General features: G+C 49.7%; 1 protein-coding gene across 1 annotated transcript; it reads right to left on the bottom strand.

The window, feature by feature from the left end:
• Positions 1–1,080: 1,080 nt before the first annotated feature.
• On the bottom strand, positions 1,081–17,545 carry emilin1a (elastin microfibril interfacer 1a; the record flags this gene model as incomplete). The annotated part of the gene is made up of 13 exons (XM_080527416.1): positions 1,081–1,418; positions 1,939–2,073; positions 2,371–2,388; positions 2,545–2,670; positions 4,577–4,991; positions 5,946–6,433; positions 6,628–6,849; positions 7,341–7,752; positions 8,442–8,745; positions 9,990–10,086; positions 10,558–10,745; positions 11,431–11,550; positions 17,379–17,545. The coding sequence occupies 13 exons, from the start codon at positions 17,543–17,545 to the stop codon at positions 1,099–1,101; spliced, it is 3,012 nt and encodes a 1,003-aa protein (XP_080383542.1). The 3' UTR covers positions 1,081–1,098.
• Between the last annotated feature and the right edge of the window lie 1,004 nt (positions 17,546–18,549).

Here is an 18,549-nt window from a genome sequence, read left to right as displayed (position 1 = left end):
GTGTGTGTTGACCCGCCTCTGTTGTGTTCTTGGGCTCTGGTTCATGGAATGTTCCTCCTTCTGTTTGTTTGTGGTCTGCAAACTCAGCAGAAACCGCAAACTATTTTAAGTGTATTGCTGGTTTACTCCCCTGCCCTGATTATGATTATCTAGTCTTGCTGCTGAAATCAAAAATAGTCTGAATAAATCATTATATTTCGGTCAAACTGTGCAGTAGAGAGGTGAGTGAGTGGATCGGGTAACGAAGAATACAAATACAAAAGACAGAAACATCCTGAAATAGAACGGTGTGCAACAGCCATCCCAGACATACAATATGGGCTTATTATTACAGATCAAAACACAGTACAAAAACAACACGTTTCCTCTGAACTCAGTCAGACCTCAAGGCCAGCTTATGAAAATCAATAAAACATTCAAGTTTATAGTTTATCAACACCTCCTCCTGCATCTGGACCACGGTACATCACGGCCAGGGCTAGGACTAGGGCTAGGGGTAGGGCTATGGCTAGGGGTAGGGTTAGGGCTAGGGTTAGGGCTAGGGGTAGGGGTAGGGTTAGAGTTAGGGCTAAGGCTAGGGTTAGAGCTAGGGTTAGAGCTAGGGTTAGGGCTAGGGTTAGGATTAGGGCTAGGGCTAGGGGTAGGGCTAGGGTTAGGGCTAGGGTTAGGCTAGGGCTAGGGCTAGGGCTAGGGCTAGGGTTAGGGTTAGGTTTAGGGTTAGGGTTAGGGCTAAGGCTAGTGTTAGGGTTAGGGTTAGGGTCAGGGATAGGGATAGGGTTAGTGTTAGGGTTAAGGTTAGGGATAGGGTTAGTGTTAGGGTTAAGGTTAGGGTTAGGGCTAGGGTTAAAGCTGTGAACCAACACAGTAAATCATCAAATGGACAGAGGAAAGGAAACTGTTCATTAAGACAAAGTTCTGGAACGTCTCTATTCCGTCTCTCAGACACGCAGTCCTGCCTGCCTGCCTGCCTGCCTGCCTGTCTGTCTGTCTGTCTGTCTGTCTGTCTGTCTGTCTGTCTCTATGTCTGTCTGTCTGTCTGTCTGTCTGTGTATCAGCCAGTCGGGCTGGTCGGTCTCACACCGCTGAGACAGCCGCCAATCAAGCGGTCTCGTAGAGCAGCATGCCGCTGAACATGGTGAGTGGTTCTGTGGAGTGGGCCAGCCGTCCGGTGACCAGGTCGATGCAGACGGTCTCCCGGGCCTGCAGGGGCAGTACCAGGCTGAACACGGCCAGGGACCCGGGGGTCAGGCGGGGGTCGGCCACGGGCTTCTCCAGGCCCTCCGGCTGGTACCCTGCCGAGTCCCCGCGGGCCACGCCCAGGTTGGACCTGGACAGGACCGCCTCGATCTTCACGTTCTTGTGACCTGTCAGCGTGGCGCTGAAGAAGTAGCGGCCGCTCACCGGCGCCGTGAAGTACCCTGGACAGAGGACACAGTGACATCATCAGGGTCAGATCAACCCTAACCCTGACCCTGGAAGACACGGTGACATCATCAGGGTCAGATCAACCCTAACCCTGACCCTGGAGGACACAGTGACATCATCAGGGTCAGATCAACCCTAACCCTGACCCTCACCCTGGAGGACACGGTGACATCATCAGGGTCAGATCAACCCTAACCCTGACCCAGGGGTCAGGGGTCAGGTTCTTCTGCTGCCAGAGGTTCTCTGGTTCTTCACTCTCAGAAACGAAGAAAGGGTTCTTCATCCAGGGAAACCTTTTGAAGAACCCTTTTTGGGTTCCACATAAAACCCTTTTTACAGAAGGTTCCAAAAGGAACCCTTTAGAACCCTTGTTTCTGACAGTGTGCCCCAGACCTCCTGTATGAACGTTCTGTGGTTCTGACACATGTCAGACACACACACACACACACACACACACACACACACACACACACATACATACATACACACACACACACACACACACACACACACCTGTTCGTGGGTTGTAGACGTCCTTCTCGTTGACGAACACCTTGTTGAAGATGATGGTCCCGGCGCCGCGTTGGGGGCGTGTCAGGGCGGCGGAGAAGGACAGGCGGGGCACGTGAGCGTCGGCCCCCGCTGGGCCTGGGGAGGGAGGGGGGGGGGGGGGGGAGGGAGGGGAGGATGGAGGTAGAGAGAGAGGAAGGGGGGGGTGAGGGAGGGAGGGAGGGAGAAAGGGGGGGGTGAGGGAGGGGGGATGGAGGTGGGGAGGGAGGGGGGGTAAGGGATGGAGGGAGAGGAGGGGAGAGGGTGGTTAGATAGGAGGGCAGACAGATCAAACAACCACCGTTGCTTTCATCTCCTGATTAACCAGAGTCAGAGCGTGTGCGTGTGTGTGCGCGTGTGTGTGTGTGTGTCTGTGCGTGTGTGTCTGTGACCAACCTTCTTCACCTCGGAGCCCTGAAACAACAAGATGAAAGGAATGTTGAAACATGGCTGCTGATTGGTTCATACCAAGACAGATTCTTTATTTATTTATTTATTTATGTATTTATTTATTTATTTATTTATTTCATTTGTGATGTTTTCCCTTCCAGGTCAGAGGTCAGGTGTTACCTGGAGGTCCCAGCGGCCCCTGAAGGCCGCCCCTCCCCTGCAGCCCCTCCTGGCCAGGCGGGCCATCTGGTCCTGGGGGGCCGGAGGACCCACTCTCCCCCCGCGGTCCTGGGAGGCCGGGCGGGCCTGCAACACAACCACACACTCAGACAACAGAACCACACACTCAGGACACAGAACCACACACTCAGACAACAGAACCACACACTCAGGAAACAGAACCACACACTCAGGAGTCAGGACACAGAACCACACACTCAGGACACAGAACCACACACTCAGGACACAGAACCACACACTCAGGACACAGAACCACACACTCAGGACACAGAACCACACACTCAGGAAACAGAACCACACACTCAGGAAACAGAACCACACACTCAGGAAACAGAACCACACACTCAGGAAACACAACCACACACTCAGACAACAGAACCACACACTCAGGAAACAAAACCACACACAGGACACAGAACCACCTAACCCAGATCAGTAGAACCTTAGAACTCTCTCAGTAGAACCTTAGGGCTCAAATGTGCCAAAACGGGTAAAATGGAAGCAAAGACGTCCCTCCTCACCTTCATATTTCTAATAAATGCAATGAGAAATAATCCGATGGGACTGTTGAGAGTCATACAGTATCAGACTGTTTATAAAGCCCAGCTTCATGCTGCCTCTGTGCTGCCTCACTGGGAGGAGGTCATGTGACTGGAGATGACAGTTAATCACGTCAAACATTCCAGATTCCTTCTCTAGTCCATTTCCTGTACGACCTTCACCTGACCTTGACACCTCCTCCCTTCCTGCTGATATCTCCCAGCCTGCACCTCTGCTGCACCATGCTAACCACCACACACTAACAAGACGCCATGCTAACGAGACGCCATGGTAACAAGACGCCATGGTAACAAGACACCATGCTAACAAGACACCATGGTAACAAGACACCATGGTAACAAGAGACCATGGTAACAAGACGCCATGCTAACAAGACACCATGGTAACAAGACGCCATGGTAACAAGACACCATGCTAACAAGACACCATGGTAACAAGACACCATGGTAACAAGAGACCATGGTAACAAGACGCCATGCTAACAAGACACCATGGTAACAAGACGCCATGGTAACAAGACACCATGGTAACAAGACACAGGGTCATCCCTATATTCCCTGGTACCTTAGCTCCCTCCCGAAAAAAAAGCACCTCTCCCTCGGCCGTTGCGCGTCTCTCTACTGGGTAAAAGCTTACGGCACCCTAACCCTAACCCTCCCATCCAGGTCCTAACCCGGCCAATCTATATAGAACAGGGGTGGCCAACTCGCATGCGGCTCTTTGCCTGTCTGTGTGCGGCTCTTCAATCCATTCATTAAAAGTCTGTGGCTCACTCTCTGTGTCTCGATAGGCATCGTTTTGGTATGGCAATTTATGGCACCCGCCATACCTGGCTTTAAAAACCTGGCTTTTCCCCTGAAAATTAAATCTGAAATTATAATTTTTGTGATTTTATCCACACAACGGTAACTCAAAATCCTCCCGGCTCCATCTCACCTATAGGCGCTGTAGTGGATTGGGACATCGAGGTTTCTGCTCTGGCGAGTAGCCTAGCAACAGTTCCTCAATAAACAAGCCATGGAGTAACATTCATGTTAAAACCTTGTCCATGATCCTTGTTAATTCAGGCGGGTTAAACAAACTGTATAAACGCCATAATACTGTTGGTTCAAATGTAACATATTAATGAACAAGTCCATGTCATGTTGTGTTAATACAAACATTTTCTAATATGTTATTTTAGTGAAAAACCCGACCTAACGTCACCAGCAATTGTGAAGCTAACTCTAACAAGCTAGTTAGCGAACGTTAAAGGGTACAGCTAGTTTAAGTATGTCAACCATGTCTCTATTCTCAATCATTTCTGTAATAATTGTACCAAATTGGGGCCAGTAACAATAACTTGTGTGTGAGTAAGTTATATGTGTGTGGTGTTGTTCCAGCCCCACCACACTCCGCCCCTTCAACTCACCCACAAAGTCCAGCTCCTGGAAGTCATGGAACTGTGACAGGAAGTCCTGGAGGGAGGCGTTGAGCGAGCGTACGTCTGCACGGACGTTCCCCAGCTGCGTGCCCTGGATGTCCCGGATGGCGTCGCCATGGGAGATGGCCGTGGTGTTGAGCTCGTTGACGCAGCCCCAGAGCCTGGAGACGTGTCGGTTAAGCCCCTCCCTGATCCCCCGGAGCCCCTCCCACACCGCGTCCAGGCGGCCGGAGACGGCCTCCATCTTGGCCAGCCTGCGGTCCAGCCCCTCCCCCGCCCGCCGGCAGGCTGCCACCTCCTCCTCGTAGCTGCTGCTGAGGGTCTGGAGCTGCCGGTCCAGCGACCCGAAGCGCTCCTCACTGCTGCCCTCGTGGCCTGACAGCTGTCCGCGCACCTGGACCACCTGACACACACACAACACATCACCTGACACACACAACACATCACCTGACACACACAACACATCACCTGACACACACAACACATCCCCTGACACACACACAACACATCACCTGACACACACACACAACCACATCACCTGACACACACACAACACATCACCTGACACACACACAACACATCACCTGACACACACACACAACACATCACCTGACACACACACACAACACATCACCTGACACACACACACACAACACATCACCTGACACACACACAACACATCACCTGACACACACACACAACACATCACCTGACACACACACAACACATCACCTGACACACACATCACACCACCTGACACACACACAACATATCACCTGACACACACACACACAACGCATCACCTGACACACACAACCACATCACCTGACACACACACACAACACATCACCTGACACACACAACACATCACCTGACACACACACAACACATCACCTGACACACACAACACATCACCTGACACACACACAACACATCACCTGACACACACAACAGATCACCTGACACACACAACACATCACCAGACACACACACAACACATCACCTGACACACACACAACACATAACCTGACACACACACACAACACATCACCTGACACAAACAAACACATCACCTGACACACACACAACACATCACCTGACACACACACACAACCACACCACACTACACACTTACACACTACACACACCACACCCACCACACCACACACCACATACCACACACCACACCAAACACCACACCCACCACACCACACACCACATACCACACACCACAGCACACACTACACACTACACACCACACACTACACACCACACCAAACACACCACACTACACACTACACACTACACACAGCAAACAGGAAGGCTACAACGTGTGTGTGTGTGTGTGAGTCTCCACCTCTGAGAGGATGTTGTCCTTGGCGGTTGCGAGGTCCGCCAGGGTGGTACCGTGTCTACGGGCCGTCCGGCCCAGGCCTGCCAGGGTGCTGTTGATGGAGCTGAAGGTCGCCATGACGCCAGACACCTCCCCCTGCACCTGGCTCAGGCCACGCCTCCAGATCCTGGTCCCCTCCTCCAGGTCGTCCCTGAGACGGCCCACCTCCCCCCGCAGGTCAGAACACACCTGGGAACAGCCGTACTCTGAGGAGTCCAATCGGCCACGCAGGCCGGTCAGTTCGGCCTGGCACCTGCGGAGGGCGCTGTCGGTGGCGTTGGCGAAGGAGCGCAGGTCCTCCTCCACGGCCGTGCAGACGGAGCAGGCGTCCAGGCGGGTCTCCATCTCCGTGACGACCCTGTGGAAGCGTTCCTCGTCCTGCCTCGTCACGCCGCCTCGGACCTTCTGGAGGTCACTGGTGAGGTTCACCACGCGGTCCGTCAGAGACTCACCTGACGGCGTTAAAACACAGCATTAGTCCATTGAGGGCTAATTCTAATACTACTTTTCATGCATTTGTTTCCTTCTGTTTTCTCAACATTTTTGACAATTTTTATTCGACACACACCTAAATATATGACACACCGGCCTCCGCCGGCCTCCACCGGCCTCCACAAGCCTCCACCGGCCTCCACCGGTAGCGTACCTGAGACAGTCAGGTCCTTCAGTCTGGTGTCAAACCTCTGGACGTCGTCCTCGGCGGCGACGACCCGCCACTCCAGAGTTTTCACAGCGTCTTCCGTCTTCTGGCCGTCGGGACCGCAGGAGCAGACGTCCAGCGCTGCCGTCAGGTTCTCCAGCCGCCTCAGGCGTATGTCGTGGTCCGTCACCGTGGCGCCCAGGACCGTCACGTCCAGCTCCATTTGACCTGTCAGATCAAAACAAGACATCAAACTTTGCTAAAATAGTCAAACACACGTCAAGTTGTTGCAGACAGTCACCCCGCAATTCAACTTGACCCAACCTGCGAACCTCTGACCTGCATGTGACCGTCTCCTCAAAACACCAGACGTAAACCAGCTATGCTATCAATGCTAGCTGTTGGACAGGGTCGGTGTTAGCTGTTGGACAGAGTGGATGCTAGCTGTTGAACAGAGTGGATGCTAGCTGTTGGACAGGGTGGATGCTAGCTGTTGGACAGGTTCGATGCTAGCTGTTGGACAGGGTGGGTGCTAGCTGTTGGAGAGGGTGGGTGGTGATGTTTGAACATGAGGAGTGAGTTTACCTCAGTCACCAAGGTCACTCAATGTCAAACACAGCTGCAATACGAGAAGTTAATAAACAACAACAACAAAAAGAGAAAATAAAAAGAAACACACGATAAAACCACCAGAGGATGATAAAGGTCAGAGGTCGTACCGATCCGGTGGCTGTGGTCGTCCAGGCGACCGAGGACGAGGCTGCGTGTCTGAGACAGCGACCTCTGGAGGCCGTCCCTCACGCTGCTGCCCGTGGCGCTGCACCTCTGCTCCGCCTTCCTCATGGTGGTGTTCAGCCTCTTCTCCACCTCCCTCAGACGCCCGTTCAGCTTCTCCTCCGTCACCCTCCCCTTCCCCCCTCCTCCTCCTCCTCCCCCCTTTCCTCCTCCTCCTCCGTTACCCAGCAGCTCCTTGTCCAGGCGCTCTTTGATGACCTCATAGCCCTGGGTGGTGGAGCTGAGCCGGGCCTCCAGGGAGGCCAGACGGCCCTCCACGTCCTTGTAGCGCTCCAACAGCAGGCGGTAGTGGTGGTCCAGGGAGCTCACCAGCTTCTCCAGGCCTCTGATCCTCTCCTGCTCAACGTCAAACCAAACCAAACCAAACTTTATTGACACGACTCATTTCGTACGCAGAAACGTAGAAAACATAAACATTGTCTTACAAACAAAGTGGCCATGACTGGTTCTGAACAGCCCAGTGTGGTGGTACTGGAGTTGATGCCTGACTGGTGTACAATGTAATAACCATGTAATAACCATGTAATAACCATCTGGGTTAGAATGAGAGGAGGAGTCAGTGCTCTAGAGGAGGAGTCACAGCTCAAGAGGAGGAGGAGTCAGAGCTCTAGAGGAGGAGTCAGAGCTCAAGAGGAGGAGGAGTCAGAGCTCTAGAGGAGTCAGAGCTCTAGAGGAGGAAGAGTCAGAGCTCTAGAGGAGGAGGAGTCAGAGCTCTTGAGGAGGAGGAGTCAGAGCTCTAGAGGAGGAGGAGGAGGAGCTCTACAGGAGGAGTCAGAGCTCTACAGGAGGAGTCAGAGCTCAAGAGGAGGAGGAGTCAGAGCTCTAGAGGAGGAGTCAGAGCTCTAGAGGAGGAGGAGTCAGAGCTCTAGAGGAGTCAGAGCTCTAGAGGAGGAGGAGTCAGAGCTCTAGTGGAGGAGGAGTCAGAGCTCTAGTGGAGGAGGAGTCAGAGCTCTAGAGGAGGAGGAGTCAGAGCTCTAGAGGAGGAGGAGTCAGAGCTCTAGAGGAGGAGGAGTCAGAGTAGCCACCTGGTCCTGCTGCTGTTGCCTCCTCAGCGCCTCCTCCACGGCCGCCTGGCAGGAGGCACAGGAAAGAGACACCTTCCTCTCCAGCTCCCTCAGGATCTCCTCCCGCAGCGCCTCCATCTTCTGGCCCCCCCAGGGCGAGCCGTCCAGCTCGTTGGCCCCCGGCCCACCCCCTCCCCCCAGGTGGCTGTTGATGCTGAGCAGGGTGCGGTCGTGGACCCGGCTGCGGTCGTCCAGCTGGTCCAGTCTGGTCTGGATGCTGAGGATTGTCCCTGACACCTCCGGCTGGGCCGCGTCTGCTGGGGGGCTGGGGGGCAGGGGGGCAGGCCGGGGGGGCAGGCCGGGGTGGGGGGGTTACAGATGAAATATTAAAACCAATAACATTCTGAATGTTTTGTCATTGTTATACTACTCTTTCTCTCTTTTCTTTCATTTCTTTTCTCTGTTCTTTCATGCTCTCCTTCTTCTCACTACATTTTTCTCCCGCATGTTCAGGCGTTTCATGCAAGAATTACATTATTTACAGGGCTGTCAATTTTCAAATATTGCAATATTTATTACTATTATTTTTTAATAATGATAATCAACTTGTGAACATTTTTCTTACAGATTATTACACTAGTGGCTCATGTCATAGTATAGTGGTCTAGTTAACACAAACCACTGTACTCATTAACATGAACACTTACATAGAAATAATTAACTATATAAATTTAGTTATAATAAAGGTGTAATGGCAACCTAATGTAACGTGTGACTTTACTGTGATGTCACTACTGATGTTCCTGTGTGATGTCACTACTGGTGTTCCTGTGTGAAGTCACTACTGATGTTCCTGTGTGATGTCACTACTGGTGTTCCTGTGTGATGTCACTACTGATGTTCCTGTGTGATGTCACTACTGGTGTTCCTGTGTGAAGTCACTACTGATGTTCCTGTGTGATGTCACTACTGGTGTTCCTGTGTGATGTCACTACTGATGTGATGTCACTACTGATGTTCCTGTGTGATGTCATTACTGATGTTCCTGTGTGATGTCATTACTGATGTTCCTGTAATGGTAAACTGTATTCCATTCTTGATAGAACTGTTTAGTCAATTGTTCTGTAAAATAACTGTTTAGTTTAACGTATGCTGATAGTATGGCTAATGTCACATGCTTTTGATGAATGTACATCCTTTGTATACATGTGTCCTAGGAGTTGCCCCATTGTTGTAAGAATCAGGGCACATGAGTGATGTAACTGACTGTGAGACCCCAAACTGGTATGTTTCCCAGCCTAGTTAATAATGGTGTGTCTGTGTGTTGGTTGCGAAAGGGTTAACTGAGGAAACAGCCTTGTAGGGAGATTTACAATCTTCATAGAGTTACAATCTCTGTGCTGATGTTCCTGTGTGATGTCATTACTGATGTGATGTCACTACTGATGTTCCTGTGATGTCACTACTGGTGTGATGTCACTACTGATGTTCCTGTGATGTCACTACTGATGTGATGTCACTGCTGATGTTCCTGTGTGGTTCAGTGTTGACCTCTGGTTGACCTCTGACCTGTTGACCCTCTGGTTCATGGTGGACTGGAGGTCATGGAGGTCTTTGGTCAAACGTTGGACCTTCTCCTCCAACTGCCTCATCTTGTCACTGTTACCTGCATGAACCACACACACACACACACACATGAACCACACACACACACAAATCATACACGCACGCACACACACATGATTCAACAATTATCTATGACCTGAGGCTATACCATCTCAAAGCTCTAACCACCAACCAGTAACAGACACTATTCTCTTATACTGAGATATCGCAAGCTAACAAGCTAACAGGCTAACAGGCTAACAAGCTAACAGGCTAACAGGCTAACAAGCTAACAGGCTAACAAGCCAACAGACCAAAAGGCTAACAGGCTACTGCCTAACAGGCTAACAGTATACTTTAGCACCATTCAGTATCTTATTAGCGCATTTGATTCCGTCCCATGTATCACAACAAGCCTGTCCTCCAATTTCTACCTCCACCAGCCTCTCCTGGTGTTCTACCTCCCCCAGCCTCCCCTGGTGTTCTACCTCCCCTGGTGTTCTACCTCCCCCAGCCTCCCCTGGTGTTCTACCTCCCCCAGCCTCGGTGCTGGTGCTGGAGCCAGTGTGTGTGAGGCGGGGGGAGGTCTGGCCGTCTCCTCCGTCCCCCGCCGGGCCCTGGCTACAGTCGTCCCCGGAGTAACCATGGCAACACTTCCACTCCATCTCTGTCACCATCTTGTAGGCCACCTTGTACCTGGGTCTCCTGTACGCCCGGTACCTGTCACACAGTGAGTGTGTGTGTGTGTGTGTGTGTGTGTGTGTTTGTGTGTGTGTGAGCGTGTGAGTGTGTGTGTGTGTGTGTGTGTGTGTGTGTGTGTGTGTGTGTGTGTGTGTGTGTTAAGAAAAGATTCAGTACATTCAAAACATTCTGTGACTATGAGACATGAAGGAAGGGTTCAGAGACATGAAGGAAGGGTTCAGAGACATGAAGGAAGGTTCAGGAAGGTTCAAAGACATGAGGGAAGGTTCAGGAAGGTTCAGAGAGATGAAGGAAGGTTCAGGAAGGTTCAGAGAGATGAAGGAAGGTTCAGGAAGGGTTCAGAGAGATGAAGGAAGGTTCAGAGAGATGAAAGAAGGGTTCAGAATGAAACATCAAAAAATACAACTGAATCTGTTTCAGCTGCAGAACCTCTGGACGACTCTCTGATCGAAAACAGTAATAAAGTTGTTTTTGGCCGGTAGTTAGATCATAACAAGGAGCAGAACCAGAGGAAGCGTGTGTGTGTGTGTGTGTGTGTGTGTGTGTGTGTGTGGGTGGGTGAAGCAGAGGAAGGGGGTTGTGTGGTGACTGGAACTCATTCTTAGCATAGCATCAGACCTGCTCGGACCAGGCCTAGTCAGGGTTAGGGGTCAGGGTCAGGGGTCAGGGTCAGGGTTAGGGTTAGGGGGACCAGTCTACCCACCCCAGGATGCGGGTGCACGGCCCCCAGGAGCAGCGCTGGTAGTCGGGCTTCACATACGTCTCCACCCCGTCCTCCATCACACAGCTGGTGGTGCGGGTCACCACATAGGCACACCAGTTCCTGCAGAACACACACACACGAAGCAACTTATGATAGATACATTTGAGTAAGCAAGTGAATCATCAATTCACCAGTCGTAGCAGGAAAAGTAATCTAGCTCAGGCCAGGGGCCATTGGCAGATTTTTTATTTTTTATTTTTTCTATAACACACAGCTGTTAACTCACAGCTGATAACTCACACCTGATAACACACAGTCAGCTTTTGTGCTGAGGGAGGAGGAGAGAGGAGGAGGAGGAGAGAGGAGGAGGAGGAGAGAGGAGGAGGAGGAGAGAGGAGAGGAGAGACAGTCCTGTTCTGTCATCATTTTCATAAAGCCTGCCTGTCTGTATGGCTGTCTGGCCTCCCTAGCCTCCCACACACACACACACACACACACACACACACACACACACACACACACACACACACACACACACACACACACACAGTCAAACACACACAGATAAAATATCAGCACTGAAATGTTCTCACACTATCTGACGGAGAACAGACGCTACACTTCATATAAACAAACTCCTCCTCCCCCTCCTCCCTCCCTCCCAAACACACACACACACACACACACACTCCCCTCCCCCCTCCTCTCTTTCCATGTCAGAGCTATTACACTTGACACTCCTACGGAACACGAGAGAAGCATTTATCTCTGTGTGTGTGTGTGTGTGTGTGTGTGTGTGTGTGTGTGTGTGTGTGTGTGTGTGTGTGTGTGTGTGTGTGCGCGAGCGTATGCATGCAGAGTCTGTAATCCCATAAATCTGATGAATGTTCACCCAGACAGAACAGGTCGTGGTATTTATGAAGTAAAGAACCCGTCAAAGACAGGCGTGACCGCTCTGGTGTAACCTTAACCCTCTCCCTCTCTCTGGGTTAGAGTTAGACCCTGGCCTCCCTCTCCCCTTCCCTCTCCCCCTCCCCGTCCCTCTAACCATCTCCCTCTCTCTGGGTTAGAGTTAGACCCTGGCCTCCCTCTCCCCCTCCCCTTCTCCCTCTCTCTCCCCCTGGCCTCCCTCTCCTCCCTCTCCCTCTCTCTCTCTCTCTCTCCCTGGCCTCCCTCTCCCTCTCCTCCCTCTCCCCCTCCCCGTCCCCCTAACCCTCTCCCTCTCTCTGGGTTAGAGTTAGAACCTGGCCTCCCTCTCCCCCTCCCCTTCTCCCTCTCTCTCTCTCCCTGGCATCCCTCTCCCTCTCCCTCTCTCTCTCCCTCTCCCTCTCTCTCTCTCTCTTTCCCTCTCCTCCCTCTCCCTGGCATCCCTCTCCTTCTCTCTCTCTCTCTCTCTCTCTCTCTCTCTCTCGCTCTCCTCCCTCTCCCTCTCCTCCCTCTCTCTCTCTCCCTGGCCTCTTCTGGAGCCCCAGGGCCAAAACTCAGACAGCTCCTTCCCCCAGGCGATCAGGCTCATGAACAAGCCTACTGTAGACAATTGACTACCGTCCACAAGCACATCCCATGTATACAGACTCCCTAAACCTTAAGCTCACAGCCACTTTACTACTGAACTATCTATTATTACTAGTGGCACCACTTGTGTATCCTGTCTTACTTGTACTAGTGTCACTTTTATATTGAATTATTATGCCTATCGCCTTATTGTCTTGTGCTGCAATGTCAGGAACCGAAGCTTAAGAATGTTACACTCTTACACTCGTGTGATGTGGCATAACAATAAACTTGAAACACAGTGCCTCTCTGGTCCCTGCTTGTTGTCGTTGTCGTCGTCCCCGTCCCTCCCCAGCCTGTCTCCCTGCCTCCCCCCCTGTCTGGTCTCCCCCTCCTTCCCCAGTCTGTCTCCCTGCACTCCCCCCCTCTCTGGTCACCCCCTCCCTCCCCAGCCTGTCTCCTTGTCTCCCTGGTCCCCCCCTCCCCCTCTCTCTGGTCGCCCCCTCCCTCCCCAGCCTCTCTCCTTGTCTCCCTGTCTCCCTGGTCCCCCCCTCCCCTCTCTCTGGTCCCCCCCCTCCCTCCCCAGCCTCTCTCCTTGTCTCCCTGTCTCCCTGGTCCCCCCCTCCCCTCTCTCTGGTCCCCCCCCTCCCTCCCCAGCCTGTCTCCTTGTCTCCCTGTCTCCCTGGTCCCCCCCTCCCGCTCTCTCTGGTCCCCCCCTCCCTCCCCAGCCTGTCTCCTTGTCTCCCTATCTCCCTGGTCCCCCCCTCCCCCTCTCTCTGGTCCCCCCCTCCATCCCCAGCCTGTCTCCTTGTCTCCCTGTCTCCCTGGTCCCCCCCTCCCCCTCTCTCTGGTCCCCCCCTCCCTCCCCAGCCTGTCTCCCCCCCTTTCTGGTCCCCCCTCCAGCCTGTCATGGCCATGTATGGAGGTTATATTCTAGACACTATGGTAGCTGACAGATTCATGTATGGAGGTTATATTCTAGACACTATGGTAGCTGACAGCTTCATGTACAGAGGTTATATTCCAGACACTACGGTAGTTGACAGCTTCATGTATGGAGGTTATATTCTAGACACTACGGTAGCTGACAGCTTCATGTATGGAGGTTATATTCTAGACAATATGGTAGCCATGTACTTGGCCATGTATGGAGGAAGACGGACTGCAGACACTTCATCATGTTAAGATAAAGGTGTGTTTATTATGTAGAAGAGCTGAAGCTGTTTATGATGTTAAGATAATGTTGTTTATCATGTAAGATAATATTCAGTTAATCATGTTAAGATAATGTTGTTTATTATGTTAAGATAATGTTGTTTATCATGTTAAGATAATGTTGTTTATCATGTTAGATAATGTTGTTCATCATGTTAGATAATGTTGTTTATCATGTTAAGATAATGTTGTTTGTGCCCCGCGGTGGTGTAGCGGTCTAAGCACTGGCCACTAGTGCATGCTGCCCACCGGGGACTGGGATCGTATCCCAGCTCGCCAGATCCGGATATGGCTGGGGCACACACGGGGAGCGGCATATTGGGGGGTATAGGAGTATTTCCGGACTAGGATCCGTCGCACAACAGCGCCCCCGGGGTGCCGGAATAACAGGTGCTGGGCTCGAGGAGCCAGTCAGCTAGTCTGCCTGGCGGCCTCTTCTGGGACTGCAGGCCACGGGGTCGTGCGGCGGATCCTTCGCAATAGGCAGGGGATAATTGGATGCTAGGTTGGGTTCAATTGGCTACCAAATTGGGTGAAAAACGGATAAAATCTGAAAAATAAATAAAAAAATAAAAAAATTATAATGTTGTTTATCATGTTAGATAATGTTGTTTATCATGTTAGATAATGTTGTTTATCATGTTAGATAATGTTGTTCATCATGTTAGATAATGTTGTTCATCATGTTAGATAATGTTGTTCATCATGTAAGATAATGTTGTTCATCATGTTAGATAATGTTGTTTATCATGTTAGATAATGTTGTTTATCATGTTAGATAATGTTGTTCATCATGTTAGATAATGTTGTTCATCATGTTAGATAATGTTGTTCATCATGTAAGATAATGTTGTTCATCATGTTAGATAATGTTGTTCATCATGTTAGATAATGTTGTTTATCATGTTAAGATAATGTCGTTTATCATGTAAGATAATGTTGTTTATCATGTAAGATAATGTCGTTTATCATGTAAGATAATGTTGTTTATCATGTAAGATAATGTCGTTTATCATGTAAGATAATGTTCTGAGGTCTGATAATCTTCCATGAACCTTCATCCACAGCAGCGTCGTCAGAACAATGAGACCAGACCGAGAGTCTTTTTCTGGCAGAAGATAAAGAAGTTGACAGTAAGTGGTTAGCGGTTAGCGGTTAGCTGCGCTGAGGGAGACTCACACACCGCAATCTGGAATATTTCACACATCTGTCAAAACAGATCATTAGAGTTCAAACAGAGTCTGAGCAGTAGCTCTGTGGGCCAGGGAGGGAGCGCACACACACCCACGCACGCGCACGCACACACACACACGCACACACACACACACACACACACACCCTTCTCATGCCATCAGTCCGCAGGAGAGCAGTTAAGGACTCACTGGCCTTAATCCTTCCAACACTCACTAGCAACTGACTCCCTGTTATACATGGCAGCCCAGCTGTCTCCCAGGACCCTGACCACCTTCCACCGCTGCACCACTGAGACCATCCTCACCAACTGCATCACGCTGTGTCTGACCAGAAGGCCCTGCAACAGGTGGTGAAAACCGCCCAGCGCTTCGTCGGCACCAAACTCCCTTCCATCGAGTCCCTCCAGGCAACCCGGTGTCAACGGAGGGCGGCAAACATCATCAAGGACACCTCCCCCACCCCAACCATGGACTGTTTGACCCCCTACCATCTAAGAGACTCAGGAGGTACAGGATCCTCAGGTCCCGCACCAGCAGGCTCTTCCACAGAGCTATCACTCTGATAAACAATCATCCCCTCCACACATCCCCTGAACTATTGCAACCACACTCAACTGTATATAGCCCATGACTACTGAATATACCTCTAAACTAAACTGATGTTTACAATACTACCTCTGTATAGTGCATAGTTATCCATCACTACCATTCTTGTTTATTTATATCATGTTCTTATATCACTATTTGCACTTTTGGTTGGATGCTAAACTGGATTTCGTTGTATAGTACTTGTACTCTGCGATGACAATACAGTTGAATCTAATCTAATCTAATCTAATCTAATATTCTAGAAACTACGGTAGCTGTTATATTATAGACACTATGGTAGTTGTTATATTATATACACTATGGTAGTTGTTATATTATAGACACTATGGTAGTTGTTATATTATAGACACTATTAAAATAAATGCGACACTTTAAATAAATGTGCAATAACACTATTGTGCAATATGACAACCCTAGTCGTCTATCTGTACAGTATAGTATAGTGGATAGTGTACATAGCCTTTATTTATGTAAACCAGCTCCTTCCCTTCTTGTGATTTTTTTAAAAGTTCTTTTTTTTCTTTTTTTTTTCTTTCCTAACACCAGGGGAGCCACCCCTCCTAAATGTCGTTGTTTGGTACCTGTACTGTAGCAATGACAATAAAGACCATTCATTAATTCATTCATTCATTCATTCATTCTATGGTAGATGTTATATTATAGACACTATGGTAGCTGTTATATTATAGACACTATGGTAGCTGTTATATTATAGACACTATGGTAGTTGTTATATTATAGACACTATGGTAGTTGTTAGACACTATGGTAGTTGTTATATTATAGACACTATGGTAGTTGTTAGACACTATGGTAGTTGTTATATTATAGACACTACAGCAGCTGTTATAGACGCCCTCCTCCCTCACACACACACACACACACACACACACACACACACACACACACACACACACACACACACACACACACACACACACACACACACACACACACACACACACACACACACACACACACACACGCTCCATTACAAGCAGGACGTGTGGGTTCACTGCTAAACGCTCAGCTTCAATCACTCCCCAAGCATCACAACATATACTACAGCCCCAGGAGTTATACTAGATCTAGACTATAGTTAAACTACATCCATAGATCAACTACATCCATAGTTAAACTACATGCATAGTTTAACTAGATCTATAGTCAAACTACATCTGCAACGCAAAGCATATTATTTCATTTATGTTGCGTCGGAGCCACGAGCGGTGACTTCCAGTTGTTTGTTATTATTATGACATCACTGCACAACGATACTGATATTAATATTCATACTGATATTGATATTGATATTACTATTGATATTGTCTGATTGTTGAGGAGTTGCTTACCCTAAAGCATGTCAATACATGGTGTCCTGTGTAGGCTATATTGTGTAAATGACCATCACAACATTATTTAGTCGGGTCTCTGTACCTGTGCCTGCTGGCCACGCGGCCCCCGTTCTGCGCGGTAGCACTGGACCTTTCCTGGCTCTGACTCGGTACCGCTGGAGGACTGGACCGGGACAGGTTTGCAGAAACACTCCAGCTACCTCCAGACAGCGTCACCCACAGCAGCAGGTAAATTAGCGACGTTTCCATTTTTAACAACAACAACAACAACACCTCGTGTATAAATCCGTGTGCGTTTAGTGTCCAAATGTCAAATCCGTTCCTCGTTCCAAAACCGGTGAAATGAAAAGGTCCAGGTGGGTCCGCTAGTCCTGACGCGCAGAGGAACCAATCCTAGAAGTTAACAATCATTTTAAAATGGTCTGGAATTATTCCTCCATGCTGTTGGTGCGTTTATAAAGGAAAGTTCCTTTCGTGAAATACCACGTTTAAATCCGGTCAAGTGGACGCAGGTTCAGTCCGCTCAGACGGTGAAAGTCATAGAAGCCATCATCATCATGAGCGCGCTAGGTTCCCTTTTCTTCTCCTCAAGCTCCCGATCTCCCCCTCCCTCTCTCTCTCTCTCTCCCCCCCTCTCTCTCCCTCTCTCTCTCTCTCTCTCTCTCTCTCTCTCTCTCTCTCTCTCTCTCTCTCTCTCCCCCCCCCTCTCTCTCCTCCTTCTCCATCTCCCCCTCCTTCTCCCCCCCCCCTCTCATTCGATCTCCCCCCCCTCTCTCTCTCAAAATTATTTGACTAAAATTACCCTAACCCCGATCTCTAACCTCTAACCCCTGACCGTGATCCACCCTGGCCTTGGTTACAACATATCCTCTTCAACATCTTTTGGGGAATTTTTTATCACAATCTATAAAAACAAATAAAAAGACATGTTTTACTTTTCATTCAACACTGACTCTTGATATTCTATTCTGTTCTCTACTATTTTATACTGTACTGTACTCTACTGTACTGTTATCTATTACTGTATTATGTACTCTACTGTACTGTACTTTACTGTACTCTACTGTACTCTACTCTACTGTACTGTTATCTATTACTGTATTATGTACTCTACTGTACTGTGCTTTACTGTACTCTACTGTACTCTACTCTACTGTACGGTACTGTACTAAACTGTACTGTACTGTTCTCTACTATACTGTACTCTACTGCACTGTACTCTACTCTACGGTACTGTACTCTACTGTACTCTA

This window comes from Nansenia antarctica (assembly GCF_963989245.1).
Source record: "Nansenia antarctica genome assembly, chromosome: 3".
Taxonomy (NCBI): domain Eukaryota; kingdom Metazoa; phylum Chordata; class Actinopteri; order Argentiniformes; family Microstomatidae; genus Nansenia; species Nansenia antarctica.
Note: the sequence above shows the minus strand (reverse complement) of the source record. Positions and strands in the feature narration are given on the sequence as shown.